This window comes from Rhinolophus ferrumequinum, chromosome 9 (assembly GCF_004115265.2).
Source record: "Rhinolophus ferrumequinum isolate MPI-CBG mRhiFer1 chromosome 9, mRhiFer1_v1.p, whole genome shotgun sequence".
Lineage (NCBI taxonomy): Eukaryota > Metazoa > Chordata > Mammalia > Chiroptera > Rhinolophidae > Rhinolophus > Rhinolophus ferrumequinum.
The window spans coordinates 64550098-64573894 of NC_046292.1; the positions used below are offsets into that span (position 1 = coordinate 64550098).

General features: G+C 35.2%; 1 protein-coding gene across 1 annotated transcript in view; it reads right to left on the bottom strand.

Moving 5' to 3' along the window:
* COL24A1 (collagen type XXIV alpha 1 chain) overlaps window positions 1–23797 on the bottom strand; it is a 303518-nt gene that overhangs the window by 112357 nt on the left and 167364 nt on the right. The window contains exons 25-32 of the mRNA XM_033113285.1: window positions 20656–20709; window positions 18377–18430; window positions 17353–17406; window positions 15904–15957; window positions 5969–6022; window positions 5630–5674; window positions 5461–5505; window positions 401–454 (exon numbers count right to left, since the gene is read on the bottom strand). Of these exons, the coding sequence (XP_032969176.1) occupies window positions 401–454; window positions 5461–5505; window positions 5630–5674; window positions 5969–6022; window positions 15904–15957; window positions 17353–17406; window positions 18377–18430; window positions 20656–20709 (414 nt within the window). The remainder of the gene's footprint in view (window positions 1–400; window positions 455–5460; window positions 5506–5629; window positions 5675–5968; window positions 6023–15903; window positions 15958–17352; window positions 17407–18376; window positions 18431–20655; window positions 20710–23797) is intronic.

A 23797-nucleotide genomic window follows, 5' to 3' on the forward strand; every position in this document is an offset into this window, starting at 1 on the left:
TTTGGTTTCTCTATGTGGTCTTTTATATAGAGTCGACCTCATAAATGTGACTGTGTGTGTGTGTGTGTGTGTGTGTGTGTGTGTGTGTGTGTTTATATACTAACAACAAGCCATTCAGAAAGAAAATTCTGAGATTAAATAAAACAGAATTATCTTTGTTGAAACATAAATATGTGAAGTTTAACAGTTTTAGACAAAAAGGAGCACATTTGCAATCTTCTATGACACCAGGAAGGCACTAAAGACTGTATTCACAGTAAAACATTTCTTCTATATAATTAGGTGCCCATAATAAACGCTGCTTTCAGAAAACCAGCCACAGCATAAGAAGGCAATAGTAACAGAAAGATAAGTACATTATGAGAAAAACACAATTAGAAAAGTATAAAGATAAACTTACTGGTTCTCCTGCAAGTCCCCTGTCGCCTGTACTCCCAGGCGGTCCTTGCAAACCCTGAACAAACAAAGGCAAAACGTGAAGAAAAAGTGATGTTTGAAAATGTTTTAGTCAGTTCTATTACTTTAGCTTTTCTTCACAATCCTCCCACCTAACTTTTCTCTCTGCCTCTATTCTTTTTTCTCCTATTTTGTGGTAAAATGAATATAATATAAAAGTTTACCATTTTAACAATTTTTAAGTATATAGTTGTGGCATTAAGTACATTCACCTTGTTGTGCTACCATCACTACCATCTATCTATCTTTAGAGCTTTTTATCTTTCCAAATTCAAACCCTGTACCCATTAAATTACTCCCGATCTCCCTCCTCCATGCCCTTGGCAACCATCACTCTACTTTCTTTCTCTGAATGTGACTATTCTAGGTATCTTATATAAGTGGAATCACACAATATTTGTTCTTTTGTGTCTGTCTTATTTCGTGTAGCATAATGTCTTTAAGGTTCATCCAAGTTGTAAAATGTGTTAAGACTTCCTTCCTTTGTAATACTGAATAACATTCCACAGTATATATATAACACATTTTGTTTATCCATTCATCTGTCAATGGACACTTAGGATTTCTACCTTTTTACTATTGTGAATAATACACCTATAAACGTTGATGTACAAATATCTGTTTGACTCTCTACTTTCAATATTTTTGGGTAAATACCTAGATGTGAAATTGATGGTTTATATGGTAATTCTATATTATTTCCATGGCTACGTTTTCATTGTAGGATCATGAAAACTGTGCATTCTGCTTCATTATTTAAAGAATGGGAAAGAATAGATTTAATACTATATAATTTTTGTATTATAAGAATTATGAAATAAATATTTCTCAAGTTTTCTGCATTATTCCAGAGAAAATTATATTTTAAAAAGAACTGTTAAGAGGTCCCACTTCCATAATGGCCAAGTAGCTCCTATCAAACCAACCTATATACAGATTAATATAAACCCAGGGCAAAAGTTTTTTTAAAAATCTGAATACATTGGAAAAACGACCAAAGTAGGTAAAACCTAGAGTAGAAGGATCTCTACACATAGAAGAAAGGGAATGTCACTAGGTGAGTTTCTAATTTTTTAAATGTCTTAGCCAGAGGGTAAGTCATATAGGATGGTTAAAAATAAGTAGGATAGAAACCTGTAGTCTTACTCACATAGAGAAGCAGAGGGCAAAATTTGGAGTGACCAGAGCTGTTGGAAAGTGATGGAAGAAAGAGCCAGAGAGGGGAAGCATTAAATTCTGGGTATAAATTCTGCTTAAATCTCTTGTTGACATTTGAAATGTATATGGTGTGGCAGACTCCAAGCAGCCAAGACTGAGATTTCAGCAGAGATTTCCTACCACAGAGACTAGATAACTTGGATTTTGAACCCAGCTAAATTAACTGAGTGCCAAATATAAAAATAAAATAAAAATAAAAAAGGAATACTGTTCTAAGAAATATAACAGAATTTGGAGTCTCCACAACGCATCATTCAAAATGTCCAAGATAGAATTCAAAATTACTGGACAGAAAATTTTCCCATATTCATGAGAAATGGCAATTAACGGAAACCAAACTCAAGATTACTCAGATGCTGGATTTATCACACAAGGATTTTAAAGTAGCTATTATAAATATGCTCAATAATGTCAATGTAAATATGCTTATGATGAATAAATAAATAGGGAATCTCAGAAGAGAAATTTCATCTGCAAAAATAATGGAAATTACAGAACTGAAAACTAAATGTCTGAAATAAAACTTAAAAATGCAATATCATAAATAAAATTTAATTGAATGGGCTTAACAAGCGAGTAAATATAGAGTGGAGTTATCCAACTAAAAAAACAAAGTTAAAGGTTGAAATATGAATGTATAGAGCCTTGGGGACTTAGGGATGATATAAAATGTTTAACTTATATGTAATTGGAATCTCAGAAGGAAAGGAGAGAGAGGTGGGAGTAGAAAAAATATTTGAAAAATCAAAGTTGAAAAATTTCCAAATTTACCAAAAACACAAATTTACACACACAAGAAGCTCAGCAAACATCAAGCTGGATAAATGTGAAGAAAATCCATCTAGACACATCATGGTCAAACTACTGAAAACCAAAAATAAAGAGAGGATCTTGAAAGAACCCAGACAAAAATGATACATCATATGTAGGGGAATAATGATGAAGATAAGTGTGGACTTCGCATCAGAAATAATAGAGGCCAAAGGAAAATGACATATCAATATTGCAGTGGTGAATAAAAACTAATAAAACTCTACCAACCCAGAATTCTATATCCAATGAAAATATCCTTCAAGAATAAAGGTGAATTAAAGACATTCTCATCAACAAAAAAACTAAGAGAATTAATCAATCACTAGCAGAACTTGACTATAAGAAATCTAAAGGAAGGTCTACAGACTCTAGGGAAATGACACCATTTGGAAATGCAGACCTACAGAAAGGAATGAAGAGCACCAGAGAGAGTAAATGCATGGATAAATTCAAAAAAACAACAACACTACTTTCTCCTGAATATCTCTAAAACGTATATTTCACTTGAAGTAAAGCATAAATATTTTATTTATATTAAAGCAAAATTTTAACTTTGCAGTGTGAGGTTTATAACATATATAGATATAATACATAAAATAATTATAGCACAAAATACAGGATGCTGGTAAATGGTCTATATGGTTGCAAGTTTCTCACAATTATGTTAAGTATTACACATGGTCCCTAACTTATAATGGTTCAACTTACGATTTTCAATTTTATGATGTTGTGAAAGCAATATGAATTCAGTAGAAATGGTACCTAAAATTTTGAATTTTGATTTTTTTCCCTTGTTAGTGATATGTGATATGATATTCTCTCATGATGCTGGGCAGCAGAAGTGAGCCACGGCTCCAAGTCAGCCATGCGATTGTGACAGTAAACAACCAATACTCTACAGTATATTCACTGTGTTGGATGATACTCACTAACTGTAGGCTAACGTAAGGTAAGCTAGGATAAGCTATCACATTAGGTAAGTTCGGTGTATTTTCAACTTATGATATTTTCAACTTAAAATGGGTTTGTTAATCAGGCCATAGCCCCATTGTAAGTTGATCATCTGTACACATATATTAGCTCTACGAAGACTATTGAAAGTTAGAATGTATAGTGTGATCTTTAACCCAGAAAATGGCAAACTACAGATTAATCTGGACCATCATCTGTTTTTGTAAATAAAATTTAATTGGAATAAAGCCATGTTCATTTCTTTACATACTGTCTATGGCTCCTTTCACACTACGATGACAGAGCTGAGTAGTTGTGACCATATAACCAACAATGCTTATATTTATTTGGTGGCATTTCTCAGAAAAAGTCTGCTGACTGTTGACCTAGAATAACTATTTAAAAACAATAATGAGAAATATAGCTAAAAATCCAATAGTTAAATAAAAATGGAGTTCTCAAAATTATTCAATGCCAAAAGAAGGCACTGAATAAAAACACCACCACAACCACAAAGGAAAAACAATCATAAAATGGTCGACCTAAAGGCAACCACACCAATAATTACATTAAATGGAAATGGGACAAACACTAATTAAAAGGCAGAGATTATCAGAATAAATAAAAAAGCAAGATGCAGATATAAGACACTCAGTTTAAATCTGAAAGCTCAGATGGGTTGAAAGTAACTGAATGGAAAAGATATGCTATGCAAACAGCAAGCATAAGAAGACTGGAGAGACATCAAATAAAGTGGATTTCAAAACAAACAGTATTACCAGGAATAAAAATGTATTACCAGAGATATACAGGAACATTTTGTTATGATAAAAAGATCAGTTCATCAGGAAGACATAATAATCATAAATGTGAATACTTTAAACACAGAATTTCAAAATACATAAAGCAAAATTTGACAATAAAAGAGAGAAATAGAGAAATACAAAATCATAGTTGGAGATTTAACCCTCCATCTCATCAACTGAAAGAATATCTAGATAAAAATAATGTATGAACTGTTATAGTTTTTACAAGACTTAGAAAACTAAAAACATTACACAGGCTTTATCACCTTCATGACACAATGGATCATGGCCTTTCCTGTTGATTCTCCCTTTGAGTCAGAGATATGTGTGGAAACAATGTTGGCCCATAGGCAAATATCCTTTTCCTGGTGTTCTGGAAAAGTACTATACATGTTACCAATTTTCATTTAATACCTAGCTTTAGAATTGTGACAATTTAAAGATGTCTCTTTATTTTATAGATGAGGAAAACATGATCCACAAAGCTAACCAATTAAACCAAGACTATACAGCTAATAGGAGCATGCACTGGAACAAAAGTCGATCTGACCTCCAATGTATCTTCCTATTAAACGGCACTGCCTGCTTGTTGACAGTGCATAAATGACTAGAGACACGGAGAGTACTGTGCAGGATCAAATCAATCCTTGGGAAGACTGGACTTCTTGGATTGATTGATACTAGCCTCCTTAAGATCTCAAAAATCGATTTCAGTTCAATCAAGAATAACGAGACAATGTAGGTATAGAGCTAAGTAAACCTCAACAACTATTATAAACTAATGATATAATGTCTAAAGTAATTAATAATACTCATACATTTAAGCTTATGTGCTCAGAATTATAATATATATATATTTAATATCATATGTGTGTGTGTGTGTACATATATGTACCGAGTATGTGTATTTTTTTCTTTGTTTTAATATTTTTATTTTGTTTTGACATTGTATGATGATAAACACACAACTTATTGCCTATCAGTATACTTCTGAAAAGATTTTTGATAGTAGAAAAATACCTAGTATTATATAATATTAAAAACTCTTAGAGCAGTGCCATGGGAAAGCATAGCTCCACACTCCAAGGGTCTAAAAACACTCAAGTTGAGATTAAACAAAACTGGACAAGAAGCTGGAAAAAGTGAAGACTAAACAATAGTTATGTCAGAGAATAAAGTGGATAAAATTGTTTATAGCTTATGTTTGATGACTTACTGGTTTCCCTTGAACTCCTCTGTCTCCAGGGTTGCCAGTTTTACCCTACATAGGAAAGAAAATGCTTGGGTCAAGTAGCTTCCTCCCCAAATATTAATCATATACCAAAAAAAAAATAAATAAAAGATTTAAAATTTTTATCTTTTATATGAAATGTTTTACTACTTACAGTAAGACCATAAGGCCCTCTTTTTCCTTGATCTCCTTTTTCACCCTAACAAAATATTAATGCCAGGTGAATTAATAAGAATGTGAATTATAGTCTTATACATGACAATGTATATACACTCACATACAAAAAATTAGACATAAAGTATATACTTCAATATTAAAAAGAAATGATTTCTGTATGTGTAGTAAAAACTTTATGTATGTTTTATATTTAGTCTAAGAGACAATTTAGAACCATACTTTTGTAAGGAAATGTATTATATTAGTTTTTAGACAGCCAGAATATATGGGCTCAAAAAAACTTAACTGTACATGAAATGAGAAAATCAGTGATTACCTTGGCACCGTGTATACCTTGTTCTCCTGAGAGACCATCTGTCCCTCTTGGTCCCTACAGATGGAAAAAATATCTTGTTAATTTGAAAGCTTCCTTTTTTCCTGTTGTGCATCCTTACAAATGAAGACACTCTTCTTTATCTGACAAACTCCTGCTTGTTTCTGTGCCATGACCACAAAAAAGAATACAGCTGGGCGTGTGGATGATCCAATCTGCACGAGAGAATCAAGTCAGTGTTTTCAAGATTTAATGCCAAATGATAGTAAATGAGTTCAGCACAAAACGGCTGATTCAGTTGTCGAGGTGGCTAAAAGCTAGGTATGTTAGTTGAGTATTTTGTTCACCTTATCATTTACTCAGCATCCATCCAGCATTTATTCTAAAAACAACTCTAAATTAACTTAAAAGTGGCTGGTTTGTTTGTCCAAACACTTTTAGGTGTAATATTTTTGGAATGGCACTCTTTCCACTTTATTAGAAAGTGAGTGCTGATTGCATTGTACCTGCTGTGCATCTGCCTGACAATAGTGACCGGAAGACGGCCGGCAGGGACACAGAAAAGGGGTAGAAAATGCTGCTGGCAATACTCATATAAATTTAAAACTTCTGGGCTAAGTTGCTATCAAAATTCATTTAGTAATTAGGTGTGAGGAAGCATCAGTTGCCAAAGTCATTATCTAATTAAATGACAGCATATGTCTCCCTGCCTAAATTATAACTGTCCTTGCAAGATCCTAAAGGCATGTTCAAAGGAATGCATTCAATTCTACAATTATAACTGAACATCTGTGGAAAAGGCTTTGCATTACGTGCTATGGGGATACATAATTGTAAGAAAGTTTCCCCATTATGAAGCATAGAGAATGATAAGGTAAATTATTCAAGTGATTATAATATAGGACGAGATAAGGCATGTTAAGGGCTAAAAACATTCAAAGGAAGAGGAGTGCTTTCACGTGTTCGTAAGGGGAATGGAGATACCATTTTGGCAGTTGGAGACCATGCACAGATCTCCAGATAGAAGGCTATGTGAGATAAGCGCAGAGAGGTAGGAAAGAAAATACCCAAGAATGAAAAATACAGTTTGAAAGCAGTATTTCTGTACCAAGAAATAATTGTGGAAACATTGGGTCTTGAAAAAATTAAAAATAATAAAACCCCCTCAAAACAGCAAAATAATCAATGAGTGGGCACTGACGATTTCTACACAAAACAATGATGCAAATCTCCCAATGCGACCTGCTGCTTTGAAGGAGCCCCCTGGCTTTAGCACCTTCTCTTGCACCCCATCAGCTTAGTTGAGCTTTATATAATTAAAACCTGCTTCCTATAATAGAACTCTACTCTCTTACGGTAGCTATATTCCCTGATCCTCTTGGGTGCATTCATGGGAGTGGAGAGAAGACTCACATTCCATGAAGATCTACAGCTCCACTGTACTTCATGATCTGTCCCCAATTTTTTTTTCTGTCCTACTTTCCCATTAATGACTGCAAAACGAAGTTACAGTTTTATTGTGCAGGACCTCGAATGTCAAGTTAAAGAGGATGGACTTTTTTTTAATAGATCAGTGATTTTTCAAAGCATATTATTCATTCAACAAACATTTACTGAGTGCCCACTACAAGCCGGGTACCATTTTAGGCCCAGAGAATATGGTTGGGAGAAGAGACACATCCCTGATTCAAAGACAAGTAAATAAATATATGAAATTAAAGTATAAAATGACAGTAGTTACTTAAATGCAATGAAGAAAAAATAACGGAGGTTAAGGGACTAGAGAGAATCCACGTGGGGAGCCCTATTTTATAGACTGGTTTGAGAAGTCTCTGAAGTGAATAGTGTAGACACCTGTGGGGACAGAGCCCCAAAAAGCAGTTTCCAGGCTCTCGGCCTCACATAGAAAGGTGCTGGCTCAGGTAGTAAATGGCCATCGACTGATCAAATGGCCATCAGCTGTGGCTAGTTGGCCGTCAGCTGTAACCAGTGAGCCATTAGCCATGAATATAACTACCGTGGCTGGGCTAGGAAAAGGAGAGGCTAGCAGAGAAGAAGAGAGAAAAAAGGGGGAGCTAGCAAGAAGATGGTGGCTGAGCCTGCAAGCGGCGCAGTGAGGGTTGAGAATTGTGTTGCTCCTGGTTCCTGTGTCTCCAACCCAGCCGCCAGTGAGAGTATAGTGGTATGACTCCCCTACTTATGGCTCCGTGGGTGTTCCTTTTTGGCCTCACCATGTCCTGCGTTCTTATGTGGGGAGCGGGACCAGAGAACCCGCCGGACGCCCCGCATGACACTTGGCGTAGTCGGCCGGATCCCCTGCACTACACATGGCGCAGCGAGCAGGGTACGGTGCCCGCCAAAGCTCTCCGAAGGGCGGTGGAGCAGTTTGTGCGTATGAACACTCAGTTGCAGGAAGACCAGGAGGAGCAGCTGCCGGAGAGCTGGACCCCCATGGAGGGGTGGGAAGACGTGGACGGTTCCCCAACCAGCAGAGGCCGGAGAAAGCTAAGGTCGTTGCGGCCCTGTGGGCTGGGAAGTGCTTGCTGAGGCAGCCCGGATGCAGGACTTGTAGTCCCAGGAGGAAACTCTTGCTGAGTCCTCCGTGGGAGCTGAGGGTGAGGTCAAGGTCATCCCTCACCCCCAGGACAGCCCTGGCGAATGACTATGGACTATGGGGAATTGCCTTCCATCCCTAATTTAATGGACAGCTTGACTGTTTGGGAACATCCCACCATGTAGTGGAACTGGCGGATGTTTGCTTTTGTGTCTTGACCGGCCACCATTGAGAATATGTAAGCACCTTGACTGTGAGCCGCTGTTGTTCCAGCACAGTACCCTGAGAGGCCCAGAGAGAGTGGCAGTGCCCTGAGAGCCCTGGCTGTGTCCAGGAAGTCTGGCTGAGCCCAGAGAGTGGCAGTGCCCTGAGAGCCCTGGCTGTGTCCAGGAAGTCTGGCTGTGTCCAGAGAGAGTGGCAGTGCCCTGAGAGCCCTGGCTGAGTCCAGGAAGTCTGGCTGTGCCCAGAGAGAGTGGCAGTGCCCTGAGAAGCCCTGGCTGAGTCCAGGAAGTCTGGCTGTGCTCAGAGAGAGTGGCAGTGCCCTGAGAGGCCCTCGTGTGCCCGGGGAGACTAGTGGTACCCTAAGAAGCCCAGGAAGTCTGGCTGTGCCCAGAAGTACTGGTGGTGCCCTGAGAAACCCTGGCTGTGCCCGGAGAGACTAGTGGTACCCTAAGAAGTCCAGGAAGTATGGCTATGCCCAGAAGTACTGGTGGTGCCCTGAGAAACCCTGGCTGTGACCAGAGAGCTTGGCTGTGTCCAGGAAATAGCATTCACCTCCAGGCTCCTCGCACAGGGCCCCTCGCGGAAGACGCTTGTCGCGTAGATTGTGAGGCGAGAGCCTGTAGGGGTGGAGTGTGGGGACAGAGCCCCAAAAAGCAGTTTCCAGGCTCTCGGCCTCACATAGAAAGGTGCTGGCTCAGGTAGTAAATGGCCATCGACTGATCAAATGGCCATCAGCTGTGGCTAGTTGGCCGTCAGCTGTAACCAGTGAGCCATTAGCCATGAATATAACTACCGTGGCTGGGCTAGGAAAAGGAGAGGCTAGCAGAGAAGAAGAGAGAAAAAAGGGGGAGCTAGCAAGAAGATGGTGGCTGAGCCTGCAAGCGGCGCAGTGAGGGTTGAGAATTGTGTTGCTCCTGGTTCCTGTGTCTCCAACCCAGCCGCCAGTGAGAGTATAGTGGTATGACTCCCCTACTTATGGCTCCGTGGGTGTTCCTTTTTGGCCTCACCATGTCCTGCGTTCTTATGTGGGGAGCGGGACCAGAGACCCCGCCTGACACCCCGCACGGCAACACCTAAAAGAGGTGAGACAGCAGGGTGTGCAAATAACTTGGGGAAGATTAATTCCGGCAGAAGAAATAGCAGCTGCAAAGGTCCGGAGGTGGAACACGCTTGGAATATTGGACAATTAAGTAACCGATGATGAAAGAAAGAACAATGAGATGGAAGGTGACCAGACTGGGGTGGGGAGCACACAATATGTTGTAGTATAAAGTTGTACACTTGAAATTTGTATAATGTTATCAACCAATGTTACCCCAGTAAATTCAGTTCAACAAACAAACAAACAAACAACGATTAGAGGATGACTCTGAAGTTTTAAGTGCAAAGATCTCTCAGGACCTTTATCTAATAATCACCTTCATGTTAAAACTTCAGCAGCATGTATTCTTTTGTCTGGCAGTTCTATGTCTATTTTCCTTTTTCTGCCTTGTAAGAAAACACTCTGCAAAATTTTCTGGAGTAATAACAGAATGTGGCTGAGAAAGTATGAAAAGGAATAAGTGGTTAATCTTCTAAAATACCACAGAAAATAAGTAAACTCTAGACTGAAAATGTGTCCATGATTAGGCACTTGGCTCCTTTGTAATCTGAAATTTCTGTCTTTCTTGGATATTTTGTTAGTAAGTAACTGGTAGAATGATGACAGTGCTAATATAAAACCAAATTGGAAATGTAAGTTTGTTTGGCATGGAAAACAGGGGATGGGGAGAAGATAAGGAACTTGACAGTAGAGTAGACATACAACCACCATGAGCCTCGCAGATCTCTATGAGGCTAGTGCTAGAGAGTTAGAAGTCATTCTGCCTAGGTTTAAATGGTGGCAGCCATAAGAATAAAGCTTCAGAAGCCTTCTCCCCATCCCCCGCCAGATACAGAGCTATAAATTTAGAATTTTTTTTAAAAGATCAGTCCAAAGATGGTAAATAAGTCTCATTTCTTGGATAAAGTCCGATTAAGTGGCTGAATAGATATATATATATATATGTGGGAAAGGCTGCATCCAGCTCAGGAGGAAAGTCTCATAATTAACTGCCAGTTTCTGCCTCAGCATACCTATCGTCAAGGCTGACTTAGTCCAAACCCACTTAAGATGAAGACACTGAAGTCTGCAGATTTAAGTGAGTGGCCTGAATCACATGATGCTTAAATGTCTTTGAATAATTGTGTTTTATTACATTTATAATTTCTTTTTCAAATGTTAAAAAAACATAAAGGTTAATGCTGTTAGCAAGTGAACTCAGGCTGAAATAGAGGACCTGAAGTTTAGAAGAGGTTTACAAAATGAATGTTAAGCATTTACAAGTAGAGTGCTGATTGGTATTATAATTGAAAGGAACTCCCTCCAAAATTAAGTGGCACATATAGTAATGATAATCATTTGTTTTACAATGTTGTTTCATTAAAAATACTTTAAAAAATACTTTCACATTTATTATTTCATTTACTAAGCCACGACTACACAGGGAAGGTCTAAGTATAGCAATTAGTAGTTACATTAATTAAAGGAAATAAAGCTTAAGGTTCCTAGTTAAAAATCTAGGAAAGTTTAGTTCTTTTTAGCTTCTGTTAAGGGTGAGTTAATTAACTAAAAGCTTAGCTTTATCAACATGTGTAAGTTTCACTTCAATACTGGTTGTAGAACTTATCCATGGCTTAGTGTAGATGTGTTCTTTGATTCCTGAGACAAAATAAGCTTTAGGACAAACTCTAAGAGAGTGAAACAAATAGTATTGTAATAGGTACCTAATTGGGAATAAAGCTATTTTTGTAATGTCTGCTTTAAAATATCTGATTATCTATACAGTTCTTGGAGAATATATCCTGGCTAAATAACAAATCTAATCTCCTTTAGAAAACTTAAAGTTGGCTACAATGAGTGTCTATTAGCAGCTTTTAAAAGTTGGAATAAAGTTTGATAGCTCAGCTACATAAACTAAGCATGTTTTGTAAAGTAACAAGTACTTGAATTGTAGACAATGATCTTAAAGAGTTAACCAAATTCCTGAATAATCAATATGTCCTAAATGCATTAGATGATAGACGATAGAACCACTACTTCATATAAACCTTATTAAAAGAAAAAAGAACTATGATTAACTAAAACATTAACATCAACTGCATACTAGTTTATTTAGGAATACTTTTATGAAAATTCCAAACCCATTTTATGAATGTTGTAGTCAATTTTAATAAGCTAAAGTATCTATGAACAAAAGAACTGGCCCTTATTCACAAATGTCTAACTTAGATTCAGTATATTTACTTTTAACCATATCTGTTTTTGCTTGACCCCTCATGAATATTAAATCATTCAGATGCCTAACTAATTATGCCTAGCTGTCTTTTCTGGCTCTTGATTGATACAGCTGGAACAAAATGTTCCCTTAAACAAAAACTAATATTTTCATTGATTTTGTAGAAAAAAATCTTTTTATTCTATTTTTTTAGAAATTGTTTTTCAAGAGAAGAAATCACAGAAGCAGGTCTAAAACCTGGAGTGCTCCAGGTATCACTGACATTGAACCTAAATGCAAATATGATGGTTGCTTTCCCAATATGATATGCATTTCCTTGAAATGAACCAAAGTTTCTAATTTTTATAGTCCTATCCATTCTACATCTTGCATAGAAAACCTTAAAATATTACGTATTTCTAATATAGTTACTTCAATCTTTTCTCTCCACTTAATTCTTAAGCAGCATAGTCAAAATAAAAAAAAATACTTATTTGCATGCCTCTATAAAACCCATCTAGAAAAAGGGCACAAAATCGAAAGTTGTCTCGTGATCAAAGGTCTGATCTATGAGCAAGAAAGGAGACAAGGTTAAGTTTGCTCCGTGTGTTCTCTCTCCTGTCAGGGCAGCTGGACAAGAAGTGTGTATGGAAAAGACACCAAAGGATCAGTTACACAGCCCCAAGGAGTTACATGTGCACATGAGGGATGACAGCTAAAGTGGTACTTATTTCAGGAGACTTAAAAGATGAAGCCACTATCTTTCTGATACTGCAGTAGAGAATCTGCGAGCCTATATTTTCTATATGAGGAATATGAATGTACACGTTATGATAATTGACTTCGGTATATTCAATTATTTTACTTCACTTAAATAACTATTCCTCAGCTAAACATCATAGGTGGAAACAAAGCTTAGAGAACGAATAATAATACTTAAATTTTGGCCAAGTTTCCTACCGAGGAATCTCAAATTATAAGAATAAAGTTTTCAGCCAATAATGTTATCTTTTTCAGCCAAATGAGACAGGATTACACAATCTTTACAAAGTGGATTAGAAAAATTTTCATAACACTAAGTTGTTCTGGTTGTTTCCAGAGAGGACAGGCATGATTGCTTGCCTAAGCTTTCCTTATTCTCTGGAAAAGTGCCAGTATTTCACGACATTTCAAAAGCCACTAGATGGTAAGTCATTATGTGATCTAGTTCTAAGGGATCATTAACTTTGAATCTTCCATGGTACTAGAAGACTGTGTGACAAAGTAGGAAATGAATAAATGTTAGAATGAGATGGATGGGCAGGGAAGAAGCAGATGGGCAGGCAAACTCCTTGGGGAGTAAGCAGTCTTACCATTCCTGATGAGACATGGCATTCGCTAACAGTATAAATCACAGGCAGGACAGTGAGGATGTATAGCACGAGTCCATAATGTTAGTTGTGTGGTCTCAGTGTAAATGCCTAGGGCAAGCTTCGCCTCCAGGTCTGCAAAGGGGTTATAAGTATATTAGAAATATGGACCCCCTCACCTTTTTGGGTGGCAGGGAAGGGATGGGGCACAGGAACTCCCAGCCAGATACCATTTTCATTTATCTCAGTGGGCTGGATGTATATCCTCATTTTTTTGCAAGTGAAACACATAGGGAAGGATTGATCTAGGATTTTGAGATCATATACATGGTGGAAAATGATGGATGAGAGAGTAGAAATGGGAAGATACTAGATTACAACTAAAATGGAAGTTCCTAATACTATATTCTTTCTCAAATATTCTGGTCTTTGGTTCTTTTTTTTTTTTTTTTTTTGTATTCCCAATGGTCACTGATTGACTGAAATGTTTTCTGGTAAAGAAAGCAGCACTTTTGTTCTAAACCAAGCCCTTATTTCTAAACAAAGTTTCCTTGTTTAGAAAGTTACTGGCTGAACTTGAAACAACCATGAGAAGTCATTTTGAGAGAGAATCAGGAAAATGTATTTGGAGGATGAGAGGAAGATAGATCGTTGAAGAGGTGGGAATTGAGGGCAAAGTGGCAAATCAGCAAAGAGTAATCATTTACCCAGAGATCACATGGAGGTTAGAAAATCACAGCCCTTATGAATATCCTATTTGACTTGGGAGAAAGCACAAGTTATTCAGAAGCAGACCTTGCTTGGGTGCCTGGCTTCTGCCTGGATAATCAATAAGATCTCAATTACTTAAAAAGCACAAATATTTCTTTTTTCACGTGTCACAAAACTGGTTGAATTTTCCCACTATGACTAATACAAGGTTGAATAAACACATTTGACCTGACCAAGTACTGAACACTGGCAGAACACAGACTACTAATGACAGTTTGAGTATAGCTCGTCTACCATTATTTTTTATTTTTATTATTTTAAACCTCATTTGGGCTAAAATAGATGTGGCCATCAGGATTATTTACAGACTTTAAATCTATCATCCAGTAAGGAACACAATTTTTCAGAAAAGAAATAATAATAAAGACAAATTTTCTCTCTTTCTTCAATCTTCACCTAAAACACAGGACATGACATTAGAGACGTTATTTCAAAATGAATATTTGTAACACTTCTCCGATTTGCCAACAGGAAGACGGCAATTTTTGTTTTGCTTTTAACCTTTGTCAGTTGGAGGCCACATTCTTAGAAGTTTTAAGTATTTTATTTACTACCTGTAAAAGGCAAGATAAAGCCAAGGGGAAAAGAGAATTCTTAAAACGCACATATTCAAACTAATCAAGGAAAAGATATGCCTTAATATTCCATGTTGTATCGAGTAAGCATAGGCTTTGGAGCTAGACACACTAAGGTCCGAATCCTGATTGTGCCTTTGCTCTGTGTGTCTATAGGCCATATACTAGAACACTCTGAGCCCCGTTATCTTCATCTATAATATCTGAGATACTGCCTCTCCTTCTAAGGGTGGTTTTAAATATTAAGATAATATATGTAAAAGTGCCAAGCATGTGACAAGCATGCAATAAATTGTGGTTCTTATTTCTTTAAAGAAAAAAAAAAGATCTAACATTTAAAAGACAGAGAGGGAGATTTTTCATTTAATTCTGTATGAGTCATTCTTATATAATGATGATTATTTCACCTCTGATCTACAATTAATAAACTCTTATCCATCCTGTGTATCTTCATTCCATTTACCATTGCTCTTATTTTGTCATGTTACTATTCTTTGCTTTGTGAGTTTCTTGTGAGTAGAAAAATAATTTATTTAAACATCTTCACATTTACAGTTTTTTCCCCCAAAGAATGAAACTGGAAATTGGGAATAAGAAAGAAGAATTCTTTATGAATTAGTGAAATTTATAAAAAATAAAACACAAGTGTATTATTTTTTAAAAAAATAAATGATCACTTCATAGACTGTGTAGATGCCTGACCACTGCACTGTACACCTGAAGCTGAAGTAGAATCATACTGAATGTCAACTATAATTAAATATATATAATATATGTATATATTATATACATATAATATAGATACAGTCACGAGATATGGAATACAGCATAGGCAATATAGTCAATGGTAAATGGTATTGCAACAGCTATTATATACGATGTCAGAGGGGTAGTAGACTTGGTGGGGTTCTCACTTTGTGAGGGTGTAAATGTCTAATCATTATGTTGTTTTGTATAACTGAAACTAACATAAAAAATAAAATAAATTATATAAATGATTATGTCATATTTTAGATACTGTAGGTAGTTCATCTAATATAAAGAAAACAAGGGCAAAATCCAACAATATCTAAGCACAATACAGAAGATACGAAGTTATTTTTGCTGACCACTTATCATTATATGAAGTCAATTTTTGAGGTTAAGGTACTTCCTTCATTAGATAACTTACTCTTTGTCCTTTGGGACCTTGACTTCCAGGTTGTCCTCTTGCCCCCACGTGACCCTAAATGTTGAAAATTTAAAAATAGAATTTATAGGAATGTTATCCGAATATTAGTTATAACTTTTCTTATGACATGTAATTGGGAAGGAAGTCTTAATATAAAATTGATCAGTTTCCTTAAAAAATATGCTTTAATATTAAACATATACCATATTTCCCTCTCCCAATATTCTGCTTTTGATGTATCATACTATTTGGACAAGTTCCATTTCTGGGTGTTTACACAGTGAACAAAGAATGGGAAGCTTTTAGTATTTGCCAGCCAGGCAGTTTTCTAGAGAAACATACATGGAGTGATGGTGGAGAGAGATACCTGCTCAGCCAGTCTGACCAGTCTAATTGGCCTGACTCATCAAAGAAGCAATGGCTATCACTGCAAGATTTCCTTCCCATTATTTTAGACATCTATGATAACCACGTCACATAAAAATAGATTTCTTTCTGTTACCATGAAAAAAGCTACAAAATGTTCCAAATTAATATGCCAACAAAAATAGCCTGTAATGAAGATTAAGGTGCTATTTATTAAGTCAATTACAATGAATTATTTTTATGCCTATAGTCTTCAGCAAAGACTTAATTAAAAAACAGAATTCATTTACCTATATAACATTAAGTAGATAAAAACTGTGAACCTTTACAGGACCTTGATTTATTATCTTATGTGAGTAAAAAGACTGGTGACTGTGCCCTAGATCAGTCTTCCTAATTTTAGAAGTCAACAATATACTGAAAATCAAGCTTATATTCAGAACAGAAACTTCACGAAACAGCATAAACCATTTCTGATAAGAATAGTTCTGCTTAGGGTATTATAAAGACTAATCTTTTTCATATTTAAGTTTACAATAACTGTCAAATTTTGATAAGCAAACTTTATTCCTTAAGAGATAAGATTTCATTTTTTCTCTCTAAACAAAAATGGAGTATTAAAAAAACTCTATTTTTGCTTAACAAAAGTATATTCTCTATGAATTGTATCTGGTTGAAAATATTTTCAAACTCCTAAGAAAACTATGTTGGAACATATGCTGGTGATTTGTTTATCCAATTGATCTAACTTCTAATATTGATTACTGATCCTGTGAACGTTCTTATATGTGGTTACTCAAAATAAATTTTAAATGTTTTTTTATTTGCTTGTTTTAGGCTGCAGAATTGAAACTGGTTGTACTATTAGAAGTGAGCCATAAATAATATAACAAGCAGAGGTGAGGAAGCTCAAGACACCATGACTTATTCTGGAGTGTTTTACGTTGATGCGGGAGAGAAGCAGCCTCCATCAGTTTACACATTACTTACATTGCATTAAAAAAAAAAATAGCATAACCAAAACGATGGGTTTAAATTTAAATAGACATTCTAGAGAGGATTTAAAGTCTTTTCTATACTTACAGGTAATCCCAGTGGACCCATGGGGCCTGGAGTCCCAGGAGGACCTGGATATCCCTATAATTTGAATAAAAATATGAAAGACGTATAAACTCTCCATCAGACCTCATTATTTTTATTGAAGAAAAACCAGTAAATTATAAATAATAATAAAAAGTGATGATTTGATAAGCTCTCTCTCTTCTATCCAAGAGGCCACAACAACTGTTCCACAGATAGACAATAGAAATAAAAAAATGATTATATAGAAGCTATGTATCCTTTTATTAGAAAGTCTTTGTCTAGAAAAGAAACTTACTAGCCAGAATCACATATTATAACCTATTAAGAAGAGAATATTCACATACCTTCTGTAGTTTGTGTTATATAGTTTATGAAACCCTATCATTTTCAGAGGTCATGGAATTCTGTAATGAAGGAATGTGAATGCGTACAAATAAACTAGCCTGTGAAAATTAGAAGGACATCGCCCTTCATGGTATAAACACTGATTCTGGGAATGTTTTAGAAGGTAATAATCCCTGAAATTGATTAGCCTGTGGGTATATTAAATTTCCTAGCTGACCACTGGGCATAGCTAAAAACAAACAAGCAAACAAAAGACAAGCCCCTCCAAAAAGTGGCCATGCCCACTTCCCCAAAAAGCCAAAAACCCTTATACTGCTTTTCCGGAAGTCAAAACTAAAGAATAACTTAGGTAAAATGAATTTATAGACAGTGTTACGTGCCACCAGATTCATCACACTATATTTTCTGAAAACAGAATCTTCTAATGATAATAATTATTCATTCTAGTTCCTATCACATGTAGAAACATCTCAGTAAGGCATCTGATTTGCAAATTTTTTATGCCATACAGCATTCTAAAAGGTAAATTGTTTAAAGGGGAAGAAAATTCTAAAGGAAATTTACTATAAAAATAGCATTTTCACTTACTTAAATTTGATTCCAGGCAATTCCACCTCTGGAATGCCTTAAATTTGTTATGTTCTTTGGAAACTTATCTTTCAAATCGCTGAGCTCTTACCATAGCACCTTTTACCCCCTGGGGACCAAGTGGACCTGGACTACCACGCTCTCCCTTTTAAAGCAAAGAAAGAAGAGAAACTGATGCATGTTAATTTGTCATGATTGAGCTAAGCCTAGACAGAAAAATTGTCAGTCAGAATCATAACTTATGTGACGACTTTATTTTAATTACCAATAATTTTAAAATTTACAAATTTCGCATTCTTACCCTAGAGTTGCTAGACTATTAATACAATAAAAATCTTCTTATGACGTTTTTCAAGGGATAACATCCTAAAAGTCTTATTAAAATAAAGAAAATAGAAATTATGACTAAACAGGATTTAAAGTGAAGCATGCACTGTACATTGGAGTTTTGTAAGTGGAAATGCTTACAATTTTGTGACATAAAATATGAAAACGTTAAAAGTATCAAAGCATATTGTAAAAATTAACTAATCTTTATAACCATTGAACAAAATTTTATTAACAGAAATAATTTTGGAGGATCAAGATAATCAAATTCCAATTCCCAGTAGATTAAAAGGACTGAAATGATTCACATTGAAATTCACAGGATTGTCAAAATCTTAGTGTAGAAGATTTGACCTAGCACAGAAGTAACTAAGTCAGAATGAAAAACTTATAAAACTATTTAAATAGTTTAAACTGAGCTCATATTGTATTCGTTATACTGTTAATAACAAAATCAACAATGTACTGAGAGTTAGGTGAGATATAACAGAAATTTGACACAGAGTCTATCCTTAATTGGAGACATGATATTAACAAAGATAAATTAAAGACAATAAAATTTTAAGTTGTGTGGTACTTATTTTAAGTTCATGAAGGGAAGAAATTAGGGAAGTCCTGAGAAATGTGGGAAAACTTATGGAGGACATGGGAATTTAGTTGAGTCCTACAGTTTGGCTTAGAATACATAGAGGGAAGGGGAGAGGATTCTCCAAACTGAGAAAACAGTAACAGGACAGAAACAAGTATATATGACACAGAGGAGTGAGAAAGGTTTATATTGGAGAATATTAGAGAATTTGTTGGATAAACTCATTAAGCCAAAATTATGTAGTTTCTTGACAGCAAAGTAGAGGAGTTCACAGGGTCAACAATAGGGAGCCAATGGAGGTTTTTCAAAATGTTTCATCATGAACCATCAACATTAGTCTTCTGCTTATAGTACATAGGATGGATTAGAGGATAGAATGGGGAAGGGTAGGGTAAATATGATAGAGGACAAATTTAAGATAAATTTCTAAGAGTATGTCTGAGGGGGTGGCTTTAGATTTACTATTAGAAAAGATGAATTGTGAAGAAACAACTCTAAGACTTGCTAAAAGACATAGAGGATGCAGGAAAAGGAAAACTCTAAGATGGCTTCACTCTATTCTGGAAGATTGGAAAAATATTGGTAGGTGCAAGGCACTCTAATAGAAATGAAACAATACTAATAGAAATGAAACAATTGGAAAGCAGTTTGAGTGTGGGAAAATGCTAAATTTAATTTCAGATATGTTGAGTTTGATTTAAATTAAAATTTTCAAATAATAACTAGAATATTATTTAATTTACTTCTAGTCCTGGTTCTACTTAATTATTCACAAAAGTAGCCTTCTGTAGTAATTGTACTAGACTATCAGGCTTATAATTTAGATTCACCAAGTCATGTTTCAGTCAAAAATCCAGTATTTATTACCTACTAGTTGATTATAAGATTCCATTCAAAAATTAAAATTAAAAAATGCCCTTGTTGGTTTCAAGTAAATAGTTACTTTTATTAAAAAAAATTATCCTAAATTTGAAACTCAATTATGTAGAAGCCACTCCCGAGGTAATGACTTCTAAGTAATCTTTAAGCAAATTACAATTGCCATCACAATAGCCAAAATATCCATGAATAACTACATACTACATTCCATACTAGAAAAAAAAAAAGATTGTGACTGAGACTTGGATTTAGTAAAATGATACCTTATTCTCCTCTTTCCTTTAGGAGGTTTGCTCTCATAAAATAGATTTAAATATTTTCTCGTCATAAACCTAGACCACCAGTTTCATTTCTTCTCTTTAACCCTATCATTACAACCAAAAAGTACTCTGCCCTTTAAAAATTAGAAATACTTATGCCATTAGCTGTATTTCAATATATTTAAGAGACTTAGTATAGGTAATGTGCTTGAAATTATGAGTGATTTCTAATTAATACAAAATATAATGTAAATGCTTATCCTTTGAGTATAGTTTAGAAGTCTCACAACTAAATAAAATCATGAAACAAATTACCTTTTCACCAATGCTTCCAATCATCCCAACTTCTCCAGGTAAACCAACAGGTCCCTTTTAGGAAAAAATAACAGAAAACACACATATATTGCATTTGGCATCCTGGTTTGAAATCATCTGTAATCATTATGTATCATTCTAACTGACCTAAATTTTACCTTAGAGAAAAATTCCTCCTAGGATATATGTCCAGCCTACACTTCACATCAGAATTAATCTATTCAGTCAATAAACAAATATGTGTGAATATCTAACATGTTACAGTCCCATGTTGGGAGGCACAGAGTTCCAAATCCAAACACAGTCACTGTCTTTGTGGAATTTACAATCTAGTAGATCTTATAAAGACTGCAGTATTCATAACTTCCTTTTTTTAATTGAAGCATAATTGACATATAACATTATATTAGTTTCAGGTGTACAACATAATGGCTCAATATTTGTATACACTGCAAAATGATCACCAGAATAAGTCTAGCTACCATCCACCACCATACAGTTACAAAATTATTTTTTGTGATGAGAACTTTTAAGATTTACTCTCTTAGCTACTTTCAAATATGCAATACAATATTATAGACTACAATCCCATGTTGTACAAAACATCCTCATGACCTTTATTTTATAACGGGAAGTTTGTACTTTTTGACCCTCTTCACTCAATCTGTCCCTCCCCGAAATCCCCTCCCCGAAATCCCCTTCCGTCTAGCAACCACCAATCTATTCTCTGTATCTACGATTATGATTTTTTTTTAAGATTCTACACATAAGAGAAATTACACAATATTTGTCTTTCTCTGTCTGACATATTTCACTTAGCCTAATATCCCCAAGGTCCATCCAAGTTGTTGCAAATAGCAAGATTTCATTCTTTTATGGCTGAATAATATTCCAGTGTGTGTGTGTGTGTGTGTGTGTGTGTGTGTGTGTGTATCTCACATCTTTCTTTATCAATTCATCCACCAGTGGATGCTTGCTTCAATCTTGGCTATTGTAAATAATGTTGCAGTGAACCTAGGGGTACATACAATTTATTGAATTAGTGTTTGTTTGTTTATTTGGTTTTTTTCAATAAATACCCAGAAGCGGAATTGCTGAATCATATGGTAGTTCTATTTTTAAGTTTTTGAGGAATCTCCATACTGTTTTCCATAATGGTTGTACCAATTTACATTCCTACCAACAGTGCATGAGGGTTCCCTTTTTTCCACATTCTCGCCAACATTTTTTATTTCTTCTACTTTGGATAATAGCCATGCTAATATGTATGAGGTGGTTTCATTGTGGTTTTAATTTGAATTTCCCTGATGATTAGTGATGTTGACCATCTTTTTATGTGCCTGTTAGCCATCTGTATGTCTTCTTTGGAAAAATGTCTATTCAGATCGTCTGCCCATTTTTTTAATTGGATTTCTGTTTTTTGCTATTAAACTATGAGTTCTTTATATATTTTGTATATTACTCCCTTATCAGATATATGATTTGTAAATATTTTTCCCCACTCAGTAGGCTGCTTTTTCATTTTGTTGATGGCTTCCTTTGCAGTGCAGAAGCTTTTTAGTTTGATGTAGTCCAACTTGCGTATTTTTGTTTTTGTTGCCTTTGCTTTTGGAGTCAGATCCAAGAAATCATTTCCAAGGCACATGTTAAGGCGGGTACCACCTATGTGTTCTTCTAGGATTTTTATGGTTTCGTGTCATACATTCAAGCCTTTAATCCATTTTGAATTTCTTTTTGTATATAAGATAGTTGTCTAATTTCATTGTTTTGCATGTGACTGTTTAGTTTTCCCACTACCATTTTTTGATGGTGTTCTTTCCTCATTGTATAGTCTTGCCTCCTTTACCATCTATTAATTATGTGGGTTTATTTCTGAGCTCTCTATTCTGTTCCATTGGTTTATGTTTCTGTTTTTATGCCAACACTATACTGTTTTGATTACTATAGCTTTGTAGTGAAGTTTGAAATCAGGGAGTGTAGCACCTCTACCGTTGTTCTTCTTTTCTAGATTGCTTTGACTATTCAGTCATTTGTGGTTTCATACAAATTTTAGAATTCTTTATTCTTTTGTGAAAGATGCCATTAAAATTTTGACAGGGATTGCACTGAATTTGTAGATGGCTTGAGGGACATTTTAACAATAATTCTTCCAATCCATGAGCATCGAAGTTCTCTCCATTTATTGTGTCTTCAATTTTTTTTCATCAATGTTTTATAGTTTTCAGTGTATGGACCTTTCACCTTTTTGGTTAAATTTATTCTTAGTTTTTTAAAATTATTTTTGATATAATTATAAATGGGATTATTTTTTACATTTCTCTTTATGATAGTTCATTGTTAGTATATACAAATGCAACCAATTTTTGTATATTGATTTTATACCCTGCAGCTTTACTGAATTTATTTATTAGTTCTAACAGTTTTTTTTGTTTTTTAGGATTTTTTATCTATAAAACCATGTCACCTACAAATAGAGACAGTTCTACTTCTTCTTTCTTTCTAATACGGATGGCTTTTATTTCTTTTTCTTGCCTAACTACTCTGACTAGGATGTCCATTCCCTCTATACCCACTTTTTTGAGAGTTATCATAAATGAATGTTTTATCAAATGCTTTTTCTGCATCTCTTAGGAAGATCATACGATTTTTATTCTTCATTTTGTTAATGTGGTGTATAACGATTGATTTACAGATGTCACATCATCCTTGCATCCCTGGAATAAATCCCACTTGATTATGGTGTATGATCCTTTTAATGTTATGTTGAACTTGGTTTGCTAATGCCTTGTTGAGAATTTTTGCTTCTTTGTTCATCTGGAATATTGGTCTGTAATTTTCTTTTCTTGTGGTGTCCTTATCTGTTTTTAGTATCAGAATAATGATAGCTTTGTAAAATAAGTTTGGCAGTTTTCTCTCTGCTTCAGTTTTCTGGAAGAGTTTGAGAAGAATAGGTATCTGATCTTTGAATGGTATGATTCACCAGTGAAGCCACCTGGTCCTGGACTTTTTGATTTTTGATTACTGATCCAATCACCTTACTAATAATTAATCTATTCAGATTTTCTATTTCTTCATGACTTGATCTTGGAAGATTGTATGTTTCTAGGAATTTAACCATTTTCTTCTAGGTTTCACAATTTAT